The sequence below is a fragment of the Carcharodon carcharias genome, chromosome 10 (genome assembly GCF_017639515.1).
Source record: "Carcharodon carcharias isolate sCarCar2 chromosome 10, sCarCar2.pri, whole genome shotgun sequence".
NCBI classification, from domain to species: domain Eukaryota; kingdom Metazoa; phylum Chordata; class Chondrichthyes; order Lamniformes; family Lamnidae; genus Carcharodon; species Carcharodon carcharias.
In genome coordinates, this window is record NC_054476.1 from 11,173,635 (window position 1) to 11,186,859 (window position 13,225).

At 38.7% G+C, this 13,225-nt stretch overlaps 1 protein-coding gene across 2 annotated transcripts in view; it reads right to left on the reverse strand.

Annotated features, from left to right (window-relative positions):
* The window catches only part of ext2 (exostosin glycosyltransferase 2), a 182,890-nt gene that overhangs the window by 147,917 nt on the left and 21,748 nt on the right, over positions 1-13,225 (reverse strand). For both annotated transcript variants that reach the window (XM_041196924.1, XM_041196923.1), the window contains exon 3: positions 8,301-8,390. In XM_041196924.1, coding sequence (XP_041052858.1) covers positions 8,301-8,390 — 90 coding nt within the window. The remainder of the gene's footprint in view (positions 1-8,300; positions 8,391-13,225) is intronic.

Here is a 13,225-nt window from a genome sequence, read left to right on the forward strand (position 1 = left end):
TGTGTGCTGAGCCCTCTCCAGTGAGGACTGAGGATGGAGCTTGTGCAGCATGATAGGTGACATTGTCTCTGAGGCAATCAGTGCTGATGTGTGTGTGATCCCATTAATGTTGTGTGAGATCCCTGAAGACTGTAGCCCTTTGAGTGCATGATGCCATTATGAGAAGTTTTTTTAAAATTCATTTTAGGGTATGTGGGCATCGCTGGCCAGCATTTATTGCTCTTGAGAATCTACCTTCTTGAACCGCTGCAGTCCATGTGGTGTAGGTACACCCACAGTGCTGTTAGGGAGGGAGTTCCAGGATTTTGACCCAGCGACAGTGAAGGAACGGCGATATATTTCCAAGTCAGGATGGTGAGTGGCTTGGAGAGGAACTTCAAGTGATGGTATTTCCATGTATCTGTTGCCTTTGGCCTTCTAGGTGGTGGTGGTCATGGGTTTGGGATTTGCTGCCCAAAGAGCCTTGATGAGTTCCTGCAGTGCATCTTGTACATGGTGCACACTGCTGCTACTGTACATTAGTAGTGGACGGAATGAATGTTTGTGGAAGGGGTGTCAATCAAGCGGGCTGCTTTGTCCTGGATGGTGTCAAGCTTCAGTGTTGTTGGAGCTGCACCCATCCAGGAAAGTGGAGAGTATTCCATCACCCTCTTGGCTTGTGCCTTGCAGATGATGGACAGGCTTTGGGGAGCCAGGAAGTGAGTTACTTGCTGCAGGATTCCTAGCCTCTGACCTCCACTTGCAGCCACAGTATTTATAAGCCTAACCCAGTTCAATTTCTGGTCAATGGCAAAGTCCAGGAATCTCCAGGATGCTGATAGTGGGGAATTTCATCGATAGTAATGCCACTGAATGTCAAGGGGCGATGGTTAGCTTCTGTCTTGTTGGAGATGGTCATTGCTTGACACTTGTGTGGCACGAATGTTACTTACCACTTGTCAGCCCAAGGCTGGATATTGTCCAGGTCTTGCTGCATTTGAACATGGACTGCTTCAGTATCTGAGGAGTCACGAATGGTGCTGAACATTGTGCAATCGTCAGCGAACATCCCGACTTCTGACCTTATGACAGAAGGAAGGTCATTGATAAAGCAACTGAAGATGGCTTAGCCTAGGAACCTAGGCTACCCTGAGGAACTCCTGCAGTGATCTCCTGGAACTGAGATGATTGACCTCCAACAACCACAAGAGTGAGAGGCTGGAGTGAGCTGAAGTTTGACTTAACCTGGCAGAGCAGATGAGATCATTCATCGTCTTCCTGCACTAGATTGTGTCTCTCGAGCAGGTGCCTGACGAGCTGACCTCCCTCACAAGCACTCCCAGATCGGCAAGGCAAGGCAGGTGTTTCAATGTGGCGCCTGGACCGTCGATCCCATGAGTTAACGGCAGTGCTCACCCCGCCATGCGATTCGGAGAACCACTCGCTGATGCATAATTAATTAGCTTCTGAGCATGAGATCAGGCACGAGTTCCCGCCCACTCCCCACCTAGCTGGAAACATGCCACGAAACCTACCCGCCATCACACAGTCTCCAAAATGGAAAATTTCACCCCATGTCTCTATAATGGTTATACTTATTTCTATCTGTGCTAACAATTCATCCTTTTTGTTATTAATACTCCACGCATTCAGATACACACAGTCTTTAACTCTGCATTTTTATTACTTTTGCAAACTCTGGCCTTATCTGCTAGAGCACTCTTAGGCTTGTCTGTCTCTTCCTTCCACTACCTGGTTATCATTATGCAAATCGCTACCCTGCTTTATTACCTCTGTTTCCTTTCGATTTACCACATCTCCTCTCGCGTGATCCCTTCCCCCTCACTATTTAGTTTATAGGCCTCTCTACCGCCTTGTTATATGACTTGCCAGAACACTGCTCCAGCACGGTCCACGTGTAGGCCACCCCAATGGTACAGCTCCCACTTTCCCCAGTACTGGTGAGTGCCCCTGAGAATGAAAACCCATTTCTTCCACACCAGGTCTTTGAGAAATGCATTAATCTCCCTAATCTTATTTACCCTATGCCAAATGGCTCATGGCTCAGATAATAATCCAGAGATAATCTAAATATGACAATGTGATTCATCAGAACAGTGTGGCTGGGCTAGCAGAAAATTCTGACATAGTTGAATTATTTGCAGTAACTATAAAGTTTTTCTTATAGATAAAAACATAATAATAGAGTGGAAGCATTTCAGAGGCAGAACGAGAAAAAAGAACAATGCACAATACAGTTGGTAAACTAGACCAGACCCCCGGAATAATATTTCCTTTGGAATGACGAATGAAATGAGTTCGGGTAATCTCGGCCCAGTTCCTTAAAAGTACATCTATAAGTGCAAACTTTCTTACAAATGGGCGTTCATCAAACAGTCTTGTTTTTGATAGCAATGGCTGCAATGGGCAATAGAATTCAACCTATGCATAATCAATGCGGAAGAAGTAAAAAAGATGAAACAATATTCCATGTCCCAAAACCTAATATCGTTTATTGAATATTACTATAGAAAATCAAACAATGGAAATGCTTTATGTAGTTTTATGCACTGGAGTCTGTTATCTTTTCTTTACTAATTCAAAATATCACATAGTAAAGGAAGCTTACATCTTTGATGATTTCCAGGCAGATGGTAAATATAAAATTGAGAGATTGAGAAACAAAAAAAGTGTTTTGGAAAAAGTAAGCAAAGTATCCACATCATGAATCAGTCGTGCGGATCTGCGTGTAATCAATTCCAGAACGCAGCCTCAGAAGAACACTAACCAGAAGGGCATTTGCGTTCCACTTCTGTTTCAAATTCATGGTTATCATTGGACAGTCAGTCCCGAGGTATGGGCAATGGAATCAGCCATGGCCCGTGATCACGACCTATCAGTTTATTTGCTTCAGTAAAATTCAGATTCCTATTGGCAACAATACCCGCTTCACCACTGCATCTCACTCTTACTTTCTTTGCTTACTTGGCAAGACGATGGAGCGAAGAAAAGAAACTGCAACTAAGCCCTACCCCGGTATATGTAACATCACAATTTAGATCAGAATTGCAGCTTTCACCAGTTTGTTCAACCTTAATCCAGAGGTAATAATATAGCAAGGCCAAGAAAAATATTGAAATACAAAAATTATTAGCATTTTGTGGCTATGAGCAGAATTAAAAATACTTTGTAGTTAATGCAAAATTGGAGCTAAAGGATGTGAAGATTTAGAAAGCAAAACAAAATTGAAGGACTAGGTATAGAAAGATGGAGTGGTTAACGATCAGTTGGCTTTGCTCCCTGGCAATACTCTACATTGGCCTAGATTCCAGAGATTATATTTCAAAAACTAAACCAACCCATCATTCTCTATTACAAAAATAGCAGTATTTTGGAAAAATACAAGGTATATGATATACTGTAGGTTTATGTAACAGTAACATTAGAAAATACTGCTTTTTAATGACATGGTAAAAATGACATGTAATATTTAAACTGAATTTTGAAAGAAACCACATGGAACAGTTTGCAATGACTGAACAATGTTACAATGCAAAACGTTTTTATAGTTCTGAAATGCAATACAAATACTGTGGAACATCAAGGAAAAGGCCTTACTCAAAAAAAGGTTTCTCCCCTAAAATCACTATAAAACTTCAGAATATTTAGTGGTGTGGCGCTGAAGAGGTATACAATGCATGAAATGGGGCAGGTAACTTCTAGTATATACAAAGGAATATTACAATCGCCTGGTAAACTTGGGTTCAGTGTTCTGTCAGTTGGATGTAAAGGATCTATGGCACTCTTTGTAAAAAGGGCAGGGAATTCTTCCTGTATCCCTCAACCAACATTGCTAAAGCAGATATTCTGCTCATTTATCTTACTGCTCTTTCAGAAATCAGATTCCTAACAATCCACTCAAAAGCACAATTCCAAAAAGTCACTCAAATTTATAAATAACTACTTAAGTTTAACTAGAAAATTCAAGCTTTGTTATAGACATTTAAATAATCTGAAGTAAAATCACATTTGAAATATTACAATCTAACCTCAGTTATAAGGAAGAAAAAAATGTATTTCCATTTTGCCTTTCATGACCCACAGAATGGCTCAAAATGCTTTACAGCCCATAAATTACTTGACAACAGTGACTACACTTCAGAATGTAGAAAAAATGGCAGCCAATTTGCGCACAGCAAGTTCCTACAATCAGAATTGTGATAATGACCAGATGATATGTTTTTTTTGTAAATGAGGATAAATACCGGCCAGGACACCAGAGATAATTTCCCTTTCCTTCTTTGAAACAATACCATGGGTTCTTTCATGTCCACCTGAGGGGACAGACAGGGCCTCAGTTTAACGTCTCATCCACCTCCAACAATACAACACTCTTGTAGTACAGCAGCAGAGTGTCAGCCTTGCCTCAAGCCCTGGAGTGAGAGTTGAGAGTGCTACAACTGAAGCATGAAAAGATGGCTTTAAATTACAATTGAATGTACATTATCTACACTCCAATTAATATCTTATCAATCATCCACTGGAATTTTCATGACTTCCTTTAAAACCACTTAATGGTTAGTTGTTATCTTTCCTGTGGAATGAGCCACACATGCAAGCTATCAAAATATTTGGGACTCCCAATTATTCGGTAATTTAATAATTCAATAATAAGCAATTCTTTTGTTAGGGTGGGTAACAGATCTCTACATAAAGGCAATTCATAAACTACTTCTAAGCTACTTCCAGCACAGGAAATTTTTGAACAGGAATTGCAAAACTAGATACAAATGACAAATATGCAAAGCAAAAACTCCCCCAAAGAAAAGTTTAATATCCAGGATACTGACAGAAGTTCAGCAGTGGTGAGATATATCAAGTCATCAATATTCGTGGAACCGCAGACTCTTCTTTCACCTAGTGACCAGGGAGGGATTCTGTCCTGTGTGTCCTGGCCAATATTAATCCCTCAACCAACATTATTAAAACAGGTTATCTGCTCATTATCGCATTGCTTTATATGGGACCTTGTTGTCACAAAATAGTTACTGTGTATCCTACATTACAACAGTAGGTACACTTCAATAGTACTTCATTGATGATCGAGTGCTATGAGAGTTCTGAGGTGCTATATAAATGCAAGTGTTCCTTGCTTTGAAAGAGTCACTAAGGCTCTGATTTACTTGGTAAGAACAACAAAGTTAGTTCCATGAGCTTCATTTGAGGGAAAGGTTAATGAGTGAAAAACTAGCTTGCAGGTGTACTTGAACTAGTATTTCTCTCCCAGCTTTAAAAAAAAAAATGAAAGTATGGAGTTTATTGTGCAGGTGACAAAAATAAACAAGTCGTGCATACCCTGAATCCTGTAGATATATGGTATCTTTTAATAACACTGCTAAAATGCATCAGTTTGTTTTTACCGTCCCCTTGACTGACAAGTTCACTAAAATGCTTGTGGAATAAATTTTGTTTTACCCCTAATTTATTTTACCTACAAAATATACAATGAGAATGTTACTTCTGTTAACGTAGACTCCAACTGGCATTTTTAGGTGCAGATTAGCTGTATTTATTAGAAGACTGATAAAAGAAACCATACACAAACTTGAAGGAAGAGGAACAAATACACTAATTAACAAGTGTGAAGAGAAAACATAGAAAGCAAAATAAAAGTTTGGGGTGTGAAAAACACAAGAGTAAAACTGCGAAAAAGAAGCAAAAATGCAAGAAGTAATGGAGAAATCTGGCTTTCTCTTGCAATCGCACCACATGAAGCAATGTCTGGATGTCAATACTTCTAACTTAACTTTTAAATGCATATTGGTTCTGGACCAATGAGCAAAGAAAGGGGAGTGAACAGTTCTATGCTTGCACAAGTGCTCAAACATAAACATGTCTTTTGGAATCTACTTGCAAACCTACAATGATCTTGCAAAGGAGTGCACATAACTCCACTTCTGCAAATATTATTTCGCGCCTCATCAAAACACCAACGCACTCTTAAAATAACCTGAAACGCAGTAGTGCTTTTTTTTAAAAATCAAGTTGAATTAAGTATATTATAAAGATAACAGGGTTCAAAATAAAGTCTGCAATTTAGAAGTCAGATGATATTTCTAACAGGATTTGCTGGTGACTTCTGTCATCTGATCTGCCAGTCACATACCTGTAACTTACTAGTTATCCATTGTTTTCCACTGCAGTTGGACAAAGGTTCTTGTTATTGTACCGTTATATTGCTCAGCTAAGACTTCAAGCTGGAAGTTTGCTGCCCTCTTGTGGATTGCAATAAAATTAACCAAATACTAAAAAAAAACACCAAGCAATTCTAAATATGAGCTCAGATTTTGCAGTCAACAATGAACAAACAGCATTTGCTGTTCATTACTCTGATGCGTGGCAACTTAATGTCAATACAACACAGTGCCCTCTACAGGGAATCTGAGTCCTGTCTGAACAGGAAAATCAACTGTCTATCAATCAGATTGAAGAATCTTAAAGAGGCAGTGGGGAGTCTCAACCAGGAAGTATAACATAGAATATTTAATTCAATGCAAAATTATGTACAGCAAATAAAATTAAGAGCGGGAAAGAAATATGGGTTTAAGGGAGCTATAAAGAAAAAGTAACTGTTTTAATTTTTAATCTTTTTAAAATCTCCAACAATAATTCAGATCTAATCAAACTGTTTGATTCTGGTAACATTATTTCACTTATAGAAGTAAATATTCAACGCAAGAGAGGTTGTTTGGCAGCAATTAAAGCTCAACATACAACCACAGTTAAAATTCACTTACATTTGAATGGGTAGGCCCTAACCTTTTTTAGGGTGTTTGAGTGGGTGAATATCACAACTTCAAGCCATTTGCATGATTGAATGCAGCATCTCTCAATGGAGCTTGGGGAGAAGAGGAGCAAATCAAACAGCAACGTGCTGATTAGTAAGAAGTTGCTGTCTGATTTACTCCTTATTAAGGATGAGCACTGATAGTCTCACCATTCCTATCACAAAATCCAGGTCAAAATATTTAAATGAGTGAAGGGGAACACAAAAAGAAACTAAACTTTTTTTAGAAGTCCATTTACAAGTCAAACTGCAGTACTGTTTTGTTGAAGAGTCTTATGGCCTCGAAACGTTAACTGTGTTCCTGTCCGCAGATGCTGTCAGACCTACTGAGTTTTTCCAGGTATTTTTAATTTTGTTTCAAACTGCACTATGGTCTCTTAAAAATGCATATTCTAATGATCAGATCCTCTTCTGAACTATTTTCATGTAGAGTTCCAAACTGTTTGATTCTGGTAACATTATTGCTATAAAAAAGTGATGTGATTAAACATGGAACTGTTGGCGGTCGAACTTAAACAATTCAATCACTTTACATTACATTTCAAAGTCTTATCCTCCTTCTGAAAGAATTAAAATGAGAGCTGCACAATCAACTAATGGTTTTCGTAGTTTGCAAAACCATGTGCGCCTCCCAAAGTGCATTATGACATTCTACTGCAATCTATTGTCTGCAGAAAGTCAAAACAGCCTCACCAGCAAAACCCAGAGGGCAGAGACTAGGAGCACTGATTGGTTTGAAATTGTGCCACTAGATATATGCCAAAATGCATTAAAAGCTAATAGCTGCATGAGGGACAGGAATAATAATATAATCTGGTAAAACACAAATAGGACATAGTTCAGTAAAACTTAATTTTAACAAAACATGAAAAAGGTTACTAGAGGTCAACAATGCATTGAACATTTATTTACAGTAATTATGCATTTCAAAACCCAATAGATTGTCTGTTAAACTAATCAAACTATGCATATGGTTGGGTCATATGACAACATTATATTATTCTTCACCAAGACTCACCTCCTCTACAAGAGGTACCTGATCAGCCTGAATTTAACTCTCATTAGTAGACAGAGGAGCATTTTAAGTCATATCTAGCACAAAGCAATTCTGAATTTACCTTTTGCACTCTTGGACAATAAGTTCACGAATTTCAGACTTTAGTTCAGGAATCGAACAATCATTAACTGAAAAGCATGGTTTGTAGTACAGCAACATTTTGTCAATCAGATGAGGGTAAATTGGAATAACTCATGAATTTGCCTCATCAAGTTGGGAGCGTCACTAGCCAACCCGCCCTCTGCAGATCAATACAAAGGTATCTACTCTTCAATAAAAATATTACCTATTCTCTCATCCTACAAGCGACACTTTGTGCTAAGCAAATCAGGCTGGCTACTTGCTTAAGAGCAGAGATTAACAGGAGAACTCAGGGAGCAGTAGAACCAATTTTTTGGTGCAGGACTACAAACTTACCTGTCACGTGGAACGTCGAGTGCAGTATTATAATCAGGAGGGCCTCCTGGAAGCATATTAAACAGCAAGTGGTTTGTCCCTCTATCCCATCTAGAAATGGTAAAGACATACACGTTTTAGAATACAGGTACAACATTTTTATACGGCCAAGTTGAACAGAGAAAACATGCACTAAATGTACAACTGCACTGTCAGGAAGATATAAAAATATTATTGGAATTTATTGTAAAATAGTGGTATCTGTGTCTGTGAGACTTAATTGGCAGCTGGTCTGAAGGCTTCGATGTAAACATGGGGGAAGTTTAGAATGTAAGGTGTAAAAGGATATTTTCATTTGTAAATAATCCAGACCAGATCGTTTTTAAAACAGGGAGTGAAATATTACACCAAGCCAGGTAGAGCTCAGAAAGTGTGTTTATTTTTTCTAAAGATTACTGGTAAAACTTAGTACTATGAGAGATTTTTATTATCAGAAAGGTAAAGTCCAAAGGCATAGTGAAACAATGGGAATTTGTATTCAAAGGGGATAATATGTATAAAGGAGAGAAGGCTGTGTACAAGGGTAGGCATTTTAGGATCTAACAAGTGCGAAAAGCCTTCAGCTTCAACATCTCAAGCTGCTGTCTACACGAACTGATATGAAGGAAACTCACTTTGCATTTGACTGGTTCAGAGTATTGTGTGTCACCTCACCTGGGTCTTTTAAAATCTGTGCCTTACCGTTGCCTGAACAAAAGTATAACTGGGAGTCAGATTAAGTAGGGGGTTTAGAAGTTATCATAGCAGTAATTTGCAGACATGTGTGTGTGCTTAAAAATCATTTTTCTTGTTAATAAATGTTTAATCTAGTTTTGTAAAAACCTATAAGACTTGGTGGTCTTATTACTACTGAATTCAAGGCACACATCTCAAAATTTATACAAATTGCAAAACAAGATGTAGCAGTTGTTTCAAGTATCCCTTTGGAATTTGAACAGCTCAGCATTTACCATCAGCTGTGCCATAACATAGCTTTTTGCAGGATATATTTGAAATTCCTCGATTGATTTGCAGTTGGTGAATCTTACAAGTACGAGAAGCACTTTGAATTCGGGAGTTGGTGTGAGGTTTTTAAGTGGTGATACTGCAATATGGCTTTGGCAATTGCTCTGACTTGTTTGGCAGTGGAAGTTATAACTTTGGTTGGTTTACAAAGGGTAAATAAAGTCAAGTTAATGGAATTGGAAAATAGATTACAATTGGGATTACATGCAGGGGCAAAGAAAGCAGGTTTAAAGTTGGAAGTGATACCTGGCACTGGTGAGTCACAGCGGGAGGTAGTGAGACTTCAGTTAGAAATGAAGAAGCTTGAACTTCAACAAGCAGAGGAAATGAAAAAACTTGAGCTAGAGACAGGAGAAAAGGACAGAAAAATAAAAAGGAAAGACATTTCAAAGGGAGCAAGCAGAACGGCAGGAGAAAGAAAACTGGAACTGGAATTTCAGGCAAGAGAGAAGGATAAAGAAAGAGAGGCAAGGCAAATAGAGAAGGAAAGAGAATGGGTGTGTCAGCTTAAAAGGCTGGAAGGTAAAAAAGAGATCTCAGATTCTGAGAAAAGTTCTGATGAGGAAAAAACCTTTAACCTAAAAACCAATGGTTCGATGTTTAAATTTGTACAAGCTCTTCTGACGTTTGAGGAAAGAGATGTGGAAGCATTCTTCATTTGAGAAGATAGCTAAACAGGTGAAATGGCCACAGAAAAACTGGACACTGTTGTTACAATCCAGGTTGGTGGGTAGAGCACATGAGGGTTATGCTTCATTATCAGAAGAGCTGTCGGTGAACTATGATGTAGTAAAAAAAAAGGCTATTTTGAGTGCATAGGAGTTGGTTCCTGAGGTATACAGGCAGAAATTTAGGAAATATGAGAAAACAGCCTGGGCAAACTTGAAAGAGTAAAACAAAATAATTTTGACCAGTGGATATGGGCATTAAAGATAGAAACAACAAACACAACTTAGAGAAGAAATTCTTTTGGAACAATCTAAAGATTCAATTTCTTCAGTCGTGAGAACTCATGTGGAGGAACAGAGGGTTCAAATGGTAAGACAAGCAGCTGAGGTAGCTGATGATTATAAGTTAGTTTATAGAGGTAAACCCTTTTTTCGTCACCTTTTTAAATCAGAAAAGGATAGAAAGTGGGAAGGTGGATAGTCATGGAACAGAAGGAGTAGGTGGAAATTCGTAGGAAGCTTTTTCTCAGAATAAACAGGAAAGTACTGAGGGTAGAAGTGACATTCAAAAATTGAGGTGTTTTCATTGTAATAAAGTTGGACATAATAAATGTGTGTGCTGGAAATTGCAGGGAAAATCTGTCAGAATTATAGGGATGCATAAAAGTTCTGGAAGTAAAAGCACTGTGGATTCTGAGGTTCAGGCACAGGAAAAACCATTGGTTTGTGTACAGGTAAAACAGTGAGAATCAGTGATAGATAAAGAAGTAGGAATGTATTCACAATTTACCCAAGAGAATTCTGAGGAGCAGGTTGCAGAAATGTTTAAAGGTTTTGTGTGTGAAGGGAAAGTCTTTCCATGTGTACATGGTGGAGTAGGTAAAGATGTTAACATTTTAAGAGACACAGGGGCTAGTCTATCATTAATGTTGTGGGATAATGCCATTTGTTATTCAGAGGGAGTATTGCAGGAACAGTTGAATATAAGTGCGGTTCATGGAGATGCTAAACGTATTCCATTGTGGAAGGTAAATTTAAAGAGCAAGTGGTAAACAGGTGAGGTGATTGTTGGAGTAATGGAAAAATTGCCCATTGCAGTGGTTCAATTTATTCTGGGTAATGATAAAGCTGGATCACAAATATGGGTAAAAACAAAAAAATAAAAACAAAAAAACTGCGGATGCTGGAAATCCAAAACAAAAACAAAAACAGAATTACCTGGAAAAACTCAGCAGGTCTGGCAGCATCGGCGGAGAAGAAATATGGGTGATGCCTATGGAAGTTGAGCAGCCTGTAGAAGTGTTTTCAACAGAAGTGTTGCAGGGAGAGCATCCTGAATTGTTTCCAGATTAAGAGATAATGAGATCACAGGCTCATATGTTGAAACAAGAAGAATAGGAAGTTCAAAGGAAGAGAGAAGGTGTGGAAATCCAATTAGCTGATGCTGTGTTTGATAACATTGTTCAGGAAGAAAGACAAGACGACAATGCAGCTGAAGTGTTTAACTCAAGGGTGTTAGTGGAGTTATAGAAAAAAAGATTTGCAAATAAAACATTTATATCAGACACAAAAACAGAATTACCTGGAAAAACTCAGCAGGTCTGGCAGCATCGGCAGAGAAGAAAAGAGTTGACGTTTCGAGTCCTCATGACCCTTCGACAGAACTTGAGTTCGAGTCCAAGAAAGAGTTGAAATATAAGCTGGTTTAAGGTGTGTGTGTGGGGGGCGGAGAGATAGAGAGACAGAGAGGTGGGTGGGGGGGGGGGTGTGTGGTTGTAGGGACAAACAAGCAGTGATAGAAGCAAAAACAGAATTACCTGGAAAAACTCAGCAGGTCTGGCAGCATCGGATGCATTCCGATGCTGCCAGACCTGCTGAGTTTTTCCAGGTAATTCTGTTTTTGTTTTGGATTTCCAGCATCCGCAGTTTTTTTGTTTTTATCTCAATGATAGAAGCAGATCATCAAAAGATGTCAACGACAATAGTACAATAGAACACATAGGTGTTAAAGTTAAAGTTGGTGATATTGTCGAAGGGCCATGAGGACTCGAAACGTCAACTCTTTTCTTCTCCGCCGATGTTGCCAGACCTGCTGAGTTTTTCCAGGTAATTCGGTTTTTGTTTTGGATTTCCAGCATCCGCAGTTCTTTTGTTTTTATATTTATATCAGACAGTTTACTCAGAAACAGAGGCAAAATGTATTTCAATGGAAAATCAATTTCAGAATTCTGCATTTCTACTTCTTTCTCATTACCTACCACCTCTAACACCTCCTTTTGGTCCTCTTTCCAGTCAAAGTACTTTTACATGACACACCCTCTGCTTCTTTCTTCTATCTGGAGTATTTATTAAATAATTCACTTCGCTCAGCTTCTTTTCAATCCTGTAAGGCCCATTAAACCATGCCTGTAACGAGCCACCCAGTACTGGTAACAGAACTAATATTTTCTCCCCAGCAACAAAACAAGCTGTGGCCTTCCTGTCTGCTTTCACTTTCATCACTCGCTGCGATAAATTTTTCAGCATTTTATTCCAGAATGTTATTAACTTAAGGATAATTTTTAAATGAGAAAATGGAGGCCTTATCAAGTTTCAGCGAATGAAAGCTGGAGGGAGGTGCATCAGATTGTTATACCATCTGGATATAGCAATGAGATTCTGAGGATAGCTCATGAAATTCCAATGGGGGGACAAATAGGAATTGGAAAGCCAGAGGCGAAGATACAAAAACATTTTTATTGGCGTGAATTGCATAGTTTTGTCAAATTCTGTAGAACATGTTACACATGTCAGGTGATAGGGAAACCACAAGCAGTGATTAAGCCAGCACCTTTAATTCCCATTCCAGCATTTGAAGAACCTATTACCAAGGTCATGATTGATTGTGTAGGACCCTCTCCCTAAGACTAAAAGTGGAAATCAGTATTTACTGACAATAATGGATGTATGTCTACACTAGGTTTCCTGAAACAATACCTTTGACAAATATCACAACATTGTGGAAGAGTTAACTACATTTTTTACAAGCTATGGTTTACCTAAAGAAATACAATCAGATCATGGTTCAAGTTTCATGTTACAGCTGTTTAAGGAAGTAAAGAACAGTTTGGGGAGAAAACAGTTGAAGTCAACAGCTTATCGTCCTGAATCCCAAGGGGCTTTGGAAAGACGGCATCAAATTCTTAAAAACTATGATGAGAGCATATAGTCAAA